The following is a 14,828-nucleotide window of genomic DNA, read 5'->3' as shown; positions in this document are numbered from 1 at the left end:
GTTCACCTCTTCCAGTTTGTCCTTTCCTGTCTTGCCGGATGGTTGGTCTCTCCGTCTCTCTTATCTCCCCGTCTCTCCCTTTCTCTCTCCCCATCCCCGTGCGTCTGTCGTGATCCATCCCAAAGGCTTGGGCTGCCTATCACGTACGCTAACGCTCTCTCGCTCTCTCCCCATCTCTCCGTGGCTCTCTCTCGCTCTCCCAGTGTTGCCTTGGAGACTGGCTACGTGCAGCGATTACCCTTTGTCTTGTCTGGCTCCATGTGGCCAAAAAACACGGCCGTTTTGCAGATGTCTTAGTGGCATACGTCCCTCTGTGTCTTTGTGTGTGCTTGTGGGGAGCGCGATGGCACGGTGGTTAGCACGGTGAGCTACGAGCCCGGCGACCCAAGTTCAACTCCAGCTCACGGTGAAAACTAGTGATGATTATCTGAACCAGTACCTGTAAGTGGATGGGTATATTGTTAAGTGTGTGTGTGGTCTTGGGCCTCCCCTGAGTACAGTACCTGTTGCAGTGCGTAAACATGAGCAGTAGGGGAGACAAAAGCGGCCGGGTGTGGTCCTGGCCAAACCACCCCCTCATGCACCGGGCCGGCCTTAATAGTTGTTCGCTAGCAGTATTTGCCGTAGACAGCTCGTCTACACGGGGGAGTGGAGGGGAGAAATCCACCTTTGCAAACCGCACTGCACCGCAATGCCACCGTACACTCGGGCTCTTAAAAATTCTCTCCATCACCACCGCCGCCGCCTTCTACAAGCCGCTTAATTATCATCAATCACTGCAATCAAAGCGTTCTTTAGGCGCTCGCCATCCGTGCCAAAACACATGGCATCATAATAATTGGTTTGTCATCCCTTCAGGTTAAAGGGAGCGTAAGTGTTTCGCTTTGCCATCTTCTGCCGCCTCATTTTCCCCGTCGCCCACGACTGTGAGCAGCAAATTACTTACGGCCGATTAAAAATTTGATTAACGTTCTTTGAGATCGCAAAAGGGATCCCCAACTTGCGTCCAACAACAAAATGTTCTAGCCGATCTCAAAAACAAAGAATCCCAGTGCGCGCCTGCCAGCGGCAATTTCTAATTTCTCCCAGTGCGATGTGTTTTTAGGGAGGTGACGTCGCCAATAATAATTTAAATGTACGTGGTTTCTACACACAGGAGTAACATGATATGCTGCATGGGAGGGTCAGAGAATGACGGGCAGTTTTAAGACGTGAAATGTGTACTAATATTGTAATTTATTCTATTGATCAACAGGATTGGAATTTTTCCCCTCAATTAAATGTCGATCGTGGTATGTGCAAAAGTAATTGCCGTAGTCTCTAGATTATAAGATGCAATTTTTGCCCCCCTCCTCCCACCCTGTATTACAAAGCAAAAGTTGGAGGTGCATCTCAATCTGGAAGATGTGCATAGTGTCACTTTGGAGAAAGTCAACCAGTGGTTGCCCTCTTGAGTATACTGGCCACTGACATAGTAATGTGGAACTTCCACACGACTGGATCAGGTGTCCAATGGAGATGAGCGGCCACCCCATGCTCGCCTGCACCGAGACAAAGACACCCCTACATGGACTGTTGAGGCAAGTGCTGTTAGCAAGCAACTATTAAGGCAGGCAGGGCGCAGAAAGCGGTGGTGCAGCGTGGATCATGCCTGGCCACCTTTGTGTTCCCCGTGCTGATATTTTACAAGCCATGCCAGGCACTCATTTAAGACTGAGTCGACCTAGTAGAGATCCAGGACCGATTCAGATAATAGATTTCATTCGACGATGATATGAGCTATGGCGGGGTGGGAATCAAACGCGGGTCGCCGGGTTCGTAGCGCAGTGCTGCTAAGCGCTACGCGACTGCTCCTCACGCACACTCACAAACGCCCAATCGCACACCGCTGAGGGGGCGAGAGAGCGAGAGAATAAAAACCGTCTACAACGACGTTCAGGAGGTGACAACAGGGAACATAAAATAAGTCAGCGGTTGAAAGGGTTAATGCCGATGTCGACTTTCACGACAGGAGGTCGCAGCACTCTTCAAAGCCTTCGGGGCAACTCAGCGAGGGAGGAGGAGAGGCGGGAGGAAATGGGGAGAAGGAGAGGAGTGAAAGGATAAATTGGTTCAGAGAGATGTATGGCTGGACACAGCGTCGAGCAGGAATTTCTCGACCTGTCCGTTAGCGTGGCCCATTTATGGGTCCCCGGCTTGACTGCATATCAAAGCTTAACGTTGCCTGGTAAAACGTTGCTATTCTTCCAAACACCATCACCAGTGGTGACTCAGCTCCTCAGCTTGCATTCTGTTACCCTCAGAACATATTTTAAATTCAAATGGCGTAAGGATATTTCTCGAACACCTTTCTAATGGAAGGTAGCGAGTTCAAAATCCTTGTTCGAAGTGAACCCAGCCAATCATCATCAGCATCTACATGGGATTCATAATTTGAGCACCACTTTGTGTGAAGAAGTGGATATTATATGGACAAACTGGTGATGGTGCCAGTGTGGTGCCAGTGGCAGTGCGGTGACAATGGCAGTGAGGTGACGGTGGCAGTGAGGTGATGGTGGCAGTTCGGTGATGGTGGCAGTGAGGTGATGGTGGCGGTGCGTTGACGGTGGCCGATACTCTTCGTACCTCTCCTCTTTATCGAGCGTCGTCTTCTCCGAGTGGCCGCTCTTCTTGGGTGGAACGGGTGGCGTCACACGCCGGCAGATCTCCTCCACGCAACGCCGGTTGCTGGCACTCATCTTCGCCGCTTTTGCCAGAATCCTCTCAAGAGCCGCCAAACCGTCTCCGTGAACCGGGCCCGGTGGTGGCGGCTGCGGCTGATGCCTCCTCCTCACCCTCTCCTCGTCATCCTCGCCGCTAACACCACCACCAACAGCGCTGGCGGCATCGGCGGCGGCGGCAGCAGTAGTGGCAGTGTCTTCGTTGACGCTGTCGCCCACCTCCCCGTCAGGCTGCAGGGGGCGGCACCAGGCCGGAGCGAAAGAGTTCTGCCGCCCCGAGAGCTTGTGGTGGAGCTTGACGAGCAGGGACAGCATGCTCTCGCGGATCTCCAGGATGGCCGTGATGAGCTGGGCCTGCTGCTGCGGGGCCCAGCGCCCGTGCGTGGTCTTGGGCCGTGCTCCGCCGGGAGGGGAGGCGGCGGCGGCAGCGGCGGCGTTGCGGTTGATGATCTCCTGGAACTTGCGGCGGCGCTCGGCGACGAGGCTGAACACCTGCGGCGTGCGCGAGTTCTGCGTTCCGCGAGGGGGCGCGGGGAATGCCGAATGGACAGATTGAACGGACGGATCGAACGGACGGATCGGTGGATAAAGAGACTGACAGGCAGGTGGACACAATGTGACTTGGGCTTCATGTAGGTTGAGCCGACAAGAAGTGGCGCCTGGAGAGGTGGCGGTGGTGGTGGTATTGGTGGTGTGAGGAATAAATATTCTAGCCTCAATAAAAAGTATGGTGATCTGTGTGGTTTAACCAATAATGTTGGGCTTTAACACATACACAGATATCTCCCATCAAGCCTTAATGGCATAGAGGCGAGAGCTGTCAATGACCACCAACCAAGGCTGGCATACCACACGGGGTGGGGGGGGGGGGGTGATGCGGCCAGTGCTGCCTTTGTATCCCTAGTGCTGACATTAACACAATACATGGGTCAAGTCATGTGTGTGACAGCATGTAGCAATATCCACCCTCCGGTGCCATCTCATTGGGGTCCCCCCCTACCAAGGACTGCCCCCCCCCAAGCAAGTTGCCTTCCTATCCCCAAGGCTGAACACTAACGGTTACATTGAAGCAGCCACACGGTCACAGGAAACCATTTAAGGCCAAGTCAACCTAAAGGAGGGCCAAGGGCAGGTTTAGATGATGCTGTCAACTGATCGAAGTTGATGGGCAGCAAGCAAATCCAGGTTTCTCGAATCGTTACGCAGCACGTGAACCCTAGCGCGAATGCTCCCTCGACGCCATACGTACACACGCACAAAAGATCCCCCGTATAGCTTTAACAGACTCTTGGGACAAGTGCGGTTAGCGAGCACCTATAAAGGCCGGCACAGCACATGAGGGGGTGGGTAGCCAGCACCATGATTGGATGCCTTTGTCTCACCAGTGTCAATGTTTACACATCGCACCAGGTACTAATTTGAGGCTGAGTCGACCTAGAGGAGGCCTAGGGACCAGTTCAGATAAACACCACTATTATTGGTCTTGAGCGGGAATCGAACTCAGGTCGCTGGGTTTGTAGCGCAGTGTTCTAACCACTGCGCCACTGCTCCCTACACACAGACACACACACACAATTATAATTATTCATTAAAGTACAGGTGGTTAGGGCTGACCGCTCGTGAAAATGTTAACTGGCAACGAATCATTTGCCGGCCAACTTTAATTAAAAACTAAGTGAGTTGTGGATTCTCAAACAGTGGGGGTCGATTAATTAAACTAAAAGAAATAAAACAGGAGACTTCTAAAGAGCAGCAGAAATGTTCAGGCAATTCCATTACAGCTTCCTCGCTCTGCTGATGCTTTTGTGCTGTGTGACATGCATTCACACGGCGACCTCGCGCACTCACTCTGCTGTCCTCTCCAGGACTTTTTGAGAGGAAAATTACATCGGTAGCTTGTTCGTCGTGCGAGACATGCACCACCAACACTTTGCCAAGTCTCGTAAGCCGAGACGTCATTCAAAATGCCATACTATAAAAGTGAATGTAAAGTTTGGTTTCAAGTGTTTGTGTCCAAATGCTATATAGTTATAGGGAATCACAATGCATCTGACCTAGGCCGATTGTCTGTACTGTACCGTCTTAGCAAAATTTAGTTTAGAAGATTTTTATGACCTTTCGTAATGTCGTGTTGAAGCGTTTACATGCATACCGCATTTCCCCTCTAACCGAGGTCACCCTGGCAACATGGGGCTCTCTCACCTGGTTCTAAGGAAAGTTTATGAATCAAGCAATCAAATAAAAAACATAAACTTTAACTAAAATTTCGATTTAAAGCTTTCGTGACTGCAGGGATTCATCTTCTTGGTTCTTTCGGTAAAGTCACGTAGAAGAGAAATAATAAAATAATAAAAATAAAACATAATAAGATACAATTCTCACGACGTTTCGGCCACAACGCAAGCAGCCGTCCTCAGGTGAAGAACAGGTCTGTCAGAAAGACAGCGTCTGAATGAACACTACCAAGCTTGGCAGCGTATATTTAAGCTGGGTTAGGGGAGGAAGGGCGCCTTGACAAAGGCAGACCTGTTCTTCGCCTGAGGACGGCTGCTTGCGTTGTGGCCGAAACGTCGTGAGAATTGTATTTTATTATGTTTAATTTTTATTATTTTATTATTTCCCTTCTACGTGACTTAACCAAACAAACCAAGAAGATTTAACTAAATATCAAGTGCATGCACAGCCCTTATGTCAATCCACTACTGGATGGGTTTTTTTCACCGTACTTCACCACGCCGATCAGCGCGAGTTGGCCAGGAGGAGCATGCTCATGGCGGCGTAGAAATGCTGTGACCACAATGGATTTTGCAGCACTCCGCGTCCACACGGCAATACGTACCGGCTGCGCAGGGCTTAATAGGTGCTCGCTATTATCAGCGGTCCCGGCAGTATATCGAGGCTAAATTGGGAGTCTTTGGCTCTGTCCCAGGTAGGTGAAGGCAGCAATAGATGGTGGAGAAGAACAGGCGATGGGGGAAGGGAGCTTGGTAAGCGACGGGGACCAGAGGGAGCTGTGAGCGTGTGCGAGTGGCCGCAGTTTGTGAAGGAGAACGCAGTTGGACAAGGATCAGTGGGCCTGGCAATTAGGGGTAAACTTTCCATAATCAAGCCTTTCTTGTAATACACTTCATGTGTGCGTGTGTGTGTATGTGAAAAGTGTGTGTTTGAGGTGCTCGATAACAGCACTTGCCCCAACAGTCTAAGGCTATACAGGGGATCTTTTTCTCTTGTTTGAGTGGAGTATGCGTGTTTGTGCAAATGGTTGTATGTGTGCGGGCAAATGTGTGTCTGCTTGAGGTGGGAGTACCCACACTTTTCCCCCCAACTTGCACAATATGCTGATTCGATGTGGCACCTTCATTTGTGAACCGCTGGACAGACAAATGCCATGGAATACAAGAAACCTGCCCCACTGCTTCAACTGCCGCACCAGAGAATCGAACCGGCGATCCCCTGGATTGCAAGTCTGATGGTATGCTGGCCAATACACCGCAGCAGCATCCCTCATGTGAACAAATATATAAATTTGTCCAAATCACAGCATGCACCATCACTGCAACGTCCAGACAAAAAAAATGGAATGAGGTTCATCCTCTATAGTTAAGTGCGGCGACGTTCGCGTGGTTAATTCTCTATAATGGAACACACACAAAGACACGAAGCTATGTATTAAAACCAATCATTACCACACATACAACGCTTTTGGTCATTTACCTCCCTTTGAAGTGTCCTGCGTTGAGTCTGACAAGAAATGGAAACGTTTGGAGAATTAAACCGCGTGGTGCCTTGGTATGAAATTAATGAAGACAGCAACACCTATTGAGTGGGAAGGGTGAAGCTCATACGTTTCTCTGTTCAAACGAGCTGAGCTGGATAGAGGCAGCCTATCTGCTCCGGAGGCATGGACTGTCGCAACTGACCGGCTGGGGTGGAGGTCGCTACGACCTTTTGCCGTTCAAGCACAATGGTTGTAATCGTAGTAAATGAGATACTGGGTCATGCCCATCGAGTTAGTCAAGTGAAGATTGAATTGTTTAACGAGGTGAGAACTCGGGTGACGAAGATAATCTCGTTCGCTGGGATTACCCGGGTCACCAAAATATGACAGAAAGCAAAACTATTTAAATAAAAAACGGGCAGCCCCGAACACATTCTCCAGTCCCATGGCCAGGCAATGAATCAGTCTCTGCATCCAGATGCCCTCTGCGGATACCCCCCATCCCACGTGTTCTCAGTGGGAGGTCGCTCCTACTCCTCTGCTGCCGCTGAATAATATAACTGCCTCACACTCGCCATCATCTCTTCAACTTATTGACGAAGTGCCAACCCATCCAATGCCCTCTTACGCAATTACAATATAATTAGCTCTTTTTATCGAGCACGCTTTATGCTTAGTGTATGAGGGTTACTTTACCGAAAATAAATAAATAAATAGCCCCAATTGCTAAATCAATCCAGCTCAAAAATTTTCCATGTCAAATAAATGGGTTTTTAATTTATTTTAAAAGATTCAGTCGTGCAAGCACTCCTTAAATTACCTGAATTTCAGATGCAGGGAACAGGAACTACTCAAGGTCCTTGCCCCACCTCATTCTAAACACCTGCCAGGAAACGACCAAGTGGTCAGCATTTCCTGCACTCGTTACTCGATGGAAACAGTCTCATCTTCCTCTCCATCACGCAGTCCCCTCGTCCTCTCTGCTTCATTTCATTGCACGACTTGTTCCTGGATGTGTGCCCAAATCCTCAAGAGCATTTAGTGCTGTGGTTCCATTCAGCCGATTCATAAATCCAAATTTAAATTGAACATTTTATCAGACCCAGCAGAATCAGTGTGTATGTTGAACTTCTTTCGCACAGTACGTAGCCAACCGTGCTAATCAGAGGTGCGGGTGGAAGGACAACAAACTAAACACAATGCATTTTTAAGAAATTAAGTTTTCAATCTGGATGATTTAAAAGTGCATAGCTCCCAGTGGCTTTCTAATATCGGAAGAAAGAACGTTCCAGACGGGCGCAGAAGCGCATTGGAAAGCGCACGATGCAGCGATCGTCTTCGATGGCTAGGCCAAGTTGCTCCGAGACGATGACGAGTGTAGACTCGGATATGAAGTGCTGCTGATGCTGTGCACGGATCGTAGCACAAGCATATGAACCTTTACGCTTCCACTCGCCAAATAAATACTAACACAATGATCCCAAGAGACTGTTTGGGTAAGTGTACTGTTTACATGCAACTTTTGAGACCTAGACAGCACACAAACTAGGAGGTGGTGTGGCCAGCACCACACCTGATGGTCTTTTCCTCCCCAGTGCTGATGATTACACAGCACATCAAGTACTCATTTAAGACAGAGTTGACCAACAAGAGGCCCAAAACTGGGTCTCCTAACCACTTGCCACCCATGTTAGCCAAAGCCAGAAATTAAACTCGGGGCGGCAGGCTTGAAGCACAGTGCTACTATCAACTGCTAACCTAACACACACTCACTCGCAAGCACATTCACGCACGCACTCATTTGTTGTTCACCAAGGCTGACGTTTGAGTTTTGACTAATCCTGTTTTTCACATTCAATTTTACTTTGGACTTTAAAGTTCAGTTTAGTTTCACCTAATTGGCTAATTCTTGTGAGAAATCAAATGACAATTCCAATGCTGCTAAAATTGTGCACTTCCCAGAAGGCCATGTTTGCCGACTGGACATGTAATAAAGGAGATCAGCCGCGCCCTTGTCACCCATCGGCCGCACGGAGCAAGACGGGAAGCACGAGGACAACGAAAGCGCCGCCAACCTGTTCGGCGTTGGCGACGCCGCCGCTTGGTCCAGCGGGCACCTCCTTGGCCACCTCGGGGGCCGTCTCGGGGACCTTGACACGCACGTAGCTGATGACGTGGCGCATGTTGGACACGAGGTTGGAGGAGGGGAACCAGCTGTCGAAGCTGCGCTCGTCGCTCCCGTCGTCCTGCATGCTCGCGTTACCGGAAGACAGCCCCAAAAAAACAATTGTGTGCCATTTCACCTGCATAAACTACATGCCGGTTATTACCTTAATAGGTCAAATTAGCACGGTTGACTAAGTATAGTGCAGAAGAAGTTAAATATACATATGTATAACAGAGGGATGCTGACGTGTTGTAACGTTTAGGTCACCGGACTTGCAATCCAGCTGGTTCAATTTAAGCTCCCGGCGCGGCAGTTGAAAAACTGGTGCAAGTTTCTTAAACCCAACCAGAGGTATAAACAGAATTCACCACAGTCGATCGACAGGTTGCGTTTAGTGGGTAAAAACAGGTGCAGCCAGCGTGCAAGAGTAGGCAAAAATACCCTTCATAGAGGGGCTCTCCAGAGCTCCCGAGGCCCTTCTGTCAGCAGCCGTGTGAGCAAATAATTTTAGCTCTGCACCTTTGTATTTAACAATTAAGCTAAATGATGCAGCGCCGCAGTTTTAAGACCAATCCGACCTTGGGGGGGATGCCTAGGACCGGCTGGCAATGGAACAGAAATAATCACGCCGCCAGCTTTGTAGCAGAGCGCTAAACGCTACAACTACCGCTCTCCATACACAAAGATCATCCCTTATTGCCTTTGAAAGATTGTTGGGGGAAATTATGTTAGCGAGTAGCACTTGTGAAGGTCAGCAAGGCACACATAAGGGGTAGGTGGCCAGCAACACATGCCCGGCCGCCTTTGTCTCCCAAGTGGTGTTGCTTACACTGAACCAGGTACTCATATGAGGCCGACTCAACTTAGCAGAAGCCGAGAACCGGTTCAGATAATTGTCACTGGTGTGGCCATAAATAGGAATTGAACTCAGGACGCCAGGTTCATAGCGTAGCGCACTAACAGCTAAGCACACAAACACACACATATGTAAACATTTCAAATTCCTCACCTCTTTCCATGTTTAGGATTGTGAAACTAAGCATACCTCACACTGTGTTACCCAACAACATGCCCTCTGGGGCAGCTGAGAGTGCTCCTTCGATCAGCTCAACAATCCCCCTTAGCTCCACCATCAGCACAAGTGCCGGTGATTTTTCGCTGAAGGCGTTTAAAAGTTTCCGAAGGTCGGCTCAAGGGGCTGCACTCAATAACCTCCGCTAACACGCCACCCGTCTCAGCCTAAAGGCACTTCTACGACATCTGTCCACAGAAAAACACAAGCACTGCTGCTCGATAGAATGCTTTGATCGGAGTGCCAATGAACGGATGAATGAATCAATGGGAATTCTTTAGTTGTGAATGTCCATATAGTTGATCAGTCTGTATTTTTTCACCAGGGAAAGAAGGGAAGGTTTATATTTACAGGACACAGAATAACATAATGTACAATTTTACAATCCACAGATGGATGAGCATGCTTCACGATGCTGGCCAATGCAAATTGGGGCAGGCGGGGAGCATAGCACACAGTACAACAATGGATCTTGCTGCACTGGCCTCTGCTGCCTGTAACGTAGCTACAGAGAAGCCTATAACACCTGCCTTTGCGCGTAGTGGTTGGTCACCCATCCAAGCACTATCCTGTCCCTCCGCCTGCTTAGCGTCTGAGATATGATGCGATCAGGGTACTTTCCAGGTGATTTGTTAAAACCAATCATAGCGCGGCTCAAACAAAATGCTACTTTGAAAAATGTGCAACGTTGTTGATATGTACGCTGTTAATATGTAAACTCCTTTGTCAAGGCGCTCTCTTCCCCCCGACCCAGCTTAAATATACGCTGCCAAGCTTGGCGGTGTTCATTGGGACGCTGTCTTCCCGACAGCTCTGTTTCTTCACCTGAGGAAGGCTGCTTGTGTTGTGGCCGAAACTTCGTGAGAATTTTTATTTTATTATGTGATATTTTTATTATTTTATTATTTCCCTTCTACGTGACATTACCAAAAGAACCAAGAAGAAGAAAAAGAAAGTGGTATCTGTACCACGGAGTGCATGTTAAATACTGTATATATAAAACAGACTAGAGTGCCCGGGTTAACATAAATGGTAGTAGTATTCTACAGTGCTCGTCCCGGTAATATACACAGTGCAGCATCTGAACTCTATAGGACAAAGCCAATTCACATTTTTACGTTTCATGTACGTAACATGTGAAATATCGACTACAATGGGTTCAGCTTCTTAACATGTGTAGTATATGTCAGATAAATAGCAATGCTTGATGACATGTGTAGTATGCTCTATAACTATAGTCTTGATAACATGTGTATTATAGGCTATTTATTAGTATGTATAGTGCATGGGGCTAGACCTAGGCTTGGTAACACGTAAAGTAAATGGGCTATAAGGCTATGCTTATTAATAAGAACAATAAATGGGTTATAACTATAGCCTCGATAACATGTGTAGTAAGTATATGGGCTATTAGGCTAGGCTTGATAACATATGCAGCATATGTGCTACAGGGTTAGGCTCGATAACATGTGTAGTATGCACGTGGTTTAAAACGCTAGGCATGATAAGGATTATTCTATGGACTGTGTAGAGTCACTGGGCTGGTACCGGGGGGTCTGGTTCCTCAGCTGGTGCTTGGTCCAGCCCCAGCTCGATGAGATACAGGACCATGCAGAGCACGTGCTCCGACATGTTCTGATGGTCCATCACCACCTGGCACGTCAACACACAATACACCTCGCTGATCTCGTCCAAGAGGACAAACCATCACGCGAACTCCGGTCATCCTCGCAGCGACTTTTGGCTGGCCATCGAGCAAAGACGGACACTGCATCGCGCGCTTTAAAATGCACTTTTGTGGCCACCTGGAACGCTCTTCCTTTCGATATTATGAAGCCACTGGAGCTATGCATTTTTAAATCTCGATTGGAAACTGTGAACTGTTTTTTTGTGTTTATTGTCCTACTCTCACACCTTTAATTAGCACGGCTGGCTACATATGGCGCAAAATAAGTTTAACATACATACATACACAGCACAAACATATGCGTATATACCCAAGCAAAGACAAAGATGCCCCGGTGTAAGCATATAGACTATTGGGGTAAGTGCTGTCCTTATTGTTTCTTGTTAACCCAGTAAAGCATCACTGGGTCTCATGACTCTTGTGCAGGAGGGTCCTGATATGTTTTGGCAGTAGGAAGCAATGATTGCCATATATTACAAATGAGTAATGTCCGAGCAAGTGCTTATTAAAGCTGGCACAGCACATGAGGTGGCAGTGTGGCCAGCAACACACCTGGTCGTCTTTTATTTCCTCAGTGCTGATGAAAATACATCAAAACAGTTATTTATTTAAGGTTAAGGACTGGTGCAGATAGCTGTCACTGACGATAGGCGTGGCTGGCTATCGTACACAGATCGCCGGCTTTGTGAGGCAATGCTATAGCCACTTCTCCGCCGCTCCCCATGCACACTTACTCACGCGTGCACGCACGCACGCACGCACAATCTCACACTGAGACACTCCCACTCGACTCACACGCTTACATAATCACGTATACAAAAAAAGACAAAAGCTCCCCCATCTAGCCTTAACAGACTATAGGAGCAAGCGCCGTTAGCGAGCACCTATGAAGGCCAGGAGGGCACACGAGGGGTGGGTGGCCACCACCACGCCCGGCCGCCTTTGTCTCCCTAATGGCGAAGTTTTTACGCACAGGACCAGGTACTCATTTAAGGCTCAGTCCAGAATCGGTTCAGATAATCGTCACTGATATTGGCAGTGAGCGGGAATCGAACTCAGGTCGCCAGGGTCGTAGCCGAGCGTGCTAACCGCTACACTACCGCTCCCCACGTGTACGCACAGTCACACACACACGCGCTCACATGTACGTAAGCACACTCGCAATCACACGCTCACCGTGTAGGCGTAATCACACACACACATACTCACTCACGCGAACACGCGCTCACGTGTACACGCATGCGCCAACGCGCTCGCCGTGCCATTAAGGGGGACGGCATTTTCCACGCCGAGGCAGACTCAATCACCGCCCGGTGCTAATTAAATCGGACGTGTGAAATCACTCTAAACCCCGCTCGCCCACACTCCCACCGCCTCGCCCCCCCGCACCCAAACACCCAGCGCATCCCAGCGTCGGATTACCGCAAAAGGGATACTTTTGCCAGCAAACCAAAGAAATGAAGGACAAATCATCAAAGAATTAACAAGTCGCCATTGTTCTACATTCGCCTGGGAAAGGCCTGCAACGAGCGATACCACGCGACGTAGATTAAAACACTGCAAGCGCTTCTGAATACCGCCCCGTACTGTAATAAGGGACTTGTAACGACCGAGAGTTAGCAATGAAATGTCTCCAAGTTTAAGAAGGGTTGCCACCTCTGAGGTATAAGAAAACCGGGACATATCCACTGGCAGAGCCAGTGGGGGGGGTGGGGTGGCACGTGCCCTCCCCCCAATGATCCGATCGAAATCCCTAATTTCGATCGGATCATTGGGGTTTATTAGTAATAAATCGGCATTTTGCGACCCCCACTGCCAATGTGTAGCATATCATTACGTGCCAGGGACTCTATGAGATGATAGGACAATAGTCTGAGTCCATAATTGGCAATAAGTAATGGCAAAGCAGTTATAAGTAACTCACAGAATTGTGCGCAGTTGCGTATACAGTACACGACTTCCCTGAAGGCATTCACCTTCAGCGAGCGCGATGCCGATCACACACGGTTCGAATTCAACTCTCGATCGATGGCTGTGCCATAGCCGCACACGCGTCGAATAAAAAGCAAGGGACAAGTCCTTACTAACAACTCCTATCATTTTTCTTTGGTGGAGGAGTTGCCCCCCCTAACTGAATATCCTGGCTCCGCCATTAGACATATCATAGGAAGAAAAATATCTCACAAACCCTCAAGGAGAGAGGACTACATGTAAGCATGTAGGTGTACGTCATCAGTTTTCCTTTATCAGTACCGAGGCTCCCACAAGGCCATGCGGAAGGGCGCGTGGCACAGTTTGGCGCCAGCTATCATAGAGTGCGGTCGTGTCGCTACAGTTCTCTGCAGTGAGTACAATGTGTTTAAAAACGGCACTCCGCCTCTCTAAATAAAATTAACACTGAACCGCTCGCGCGTTCCGAGAATCAGCGGTGAACAGAACACCCACCCTGCAACTTGCAGTCATCTCGGAACAGGAAAGGGTTAAAAACATCGCACAAAACAACCACGTGGTGCTATTGCCCACCTTGTAGAGCAGGGTGAAGATGACGATGTGCATAGTCTTGCAGTGCAGAAGTCGCATGAGGCCGCGGTACTGAGGGTGCAGGGGGGGCCTCTCTCTGTAGGGGGGCCAAGGACTGCCCTCGAAGCGTCCCGTCTGCTTGAGGCTGTACACAAATAATAACAATAACCGTTTGTTTCTTAAATGGCGCCCTTTACGCAAGGGAGGTGACAGCGCTTTCCACGCGATAAGTGATTTCCATCATATCTCATCTCAAACATTTGAAAGGGAACCCCCCCCTAGTGGCAGTTGTTCTTGTGCAAGCTCAAGGTGACTCAGCACCTGGCATGCCTGCCAATCTCCAATGTGTAATCCAAATCGATAAAAAATAGAAACAGGATTCCCCGCGAAGCCTACACAGACGGTTGAAGACAAGCGCTGTTAGTGAGTGCCTATTCGGCCCTGAACGGCACATGAGTGAGTGACACAGCCAGCACCAGGAACAGCAGCCAGCCTTTGTTTCCCTCCACAGTGCTGTACGGGGAGATACAGTGAGCAGGCGTGATGCGTGTGCTGATTGAGCATTCTGCCCTCACATGCGTGTGTTTTCTTCAGGCATGCACCAGTTCCCAGCAACACAAGACAAGAGAAAAAGAATCGCCCCAAAAAACGCAATTGGGGCCTCCTGAAAAAAGTCCCGACACTCGGCGAAACTTTTCTGGATAAATACGGAACTACAGTTGGTATTATAAGTTATGGAGGCAGTGATGGGACACATTTGTTCTCCCTGATTTCCCTCACCGGACACTCGGCGTCGTTAAATGTGATCAGCGGTAATCAGATTTGGAGGCGCGATGTGGAGGCAAACAAACAGGAGTTAATAAATTGTGAAAACGCGACGGTCGTGAAGAATTGAATCGCAAATTGAAACTGAAAAATCCTAATTGAAAGTGATAAAAATGTAA

The 14,828-nt window shown here is 48.8% G+C and overlaps 1 protein-coding gene across 7 annotated transcripts in view; it reads right to left on the bottom strand.

Moving 5' to 3' along the window:
* UBR3 (ubiquitin protein ligase E3 component n-recognin 3) overlaps positions 1-14,828 on the bottom strand; it is a 153,815-nt gene that overhangs the window by 91,232 nt on the left and 47,755 nt on the right. For all 7 annotated transcript variants that reach the window (XM_061563457.1, XM_061563460.1, XM_061563458.1 and 4 more), the window contains exons 21-24: positions 13,888-14,029; positions 11,226-11,330; positions 8,514-8,684; positions 2,626-3,230 (exon numbers count right to left, since the gene is read on the bottom strand). In XM_061563457.1, coding sequence (XP_061419441.1) covers positions 2,626-3,230; positions 8,514-8,684; positions 11,226-11,330; positions 13,888-14,029 — 1,023 coding nt within the window. The remainder of the gene's footprint in view (positions 1-2,625; positions 3,231-8,513; positions 8,685-11,225; positions 11,331-13,887; positions 14,030-14,828) is intronic.

The sequence above is a fragment of the Lethenteron reissneri genome, chromosome 31 (genome assembly GCF_015708825.2).
Source record: "Lethenteron reissneri isolate LAM-NWPU_2019-01 chromosome 31, ASM1570882v1, whole genome shotgun sequence".
NCBI lineage: Eukaryota > Metazoa > Chordata > Hyperoartia > Petromyzontiformes > Petromyzontidae > Lethenteron > Lethenteron reissneri.
This window is presented reverse-complemented; position numbering and strand designations above follow the sequence as displayed.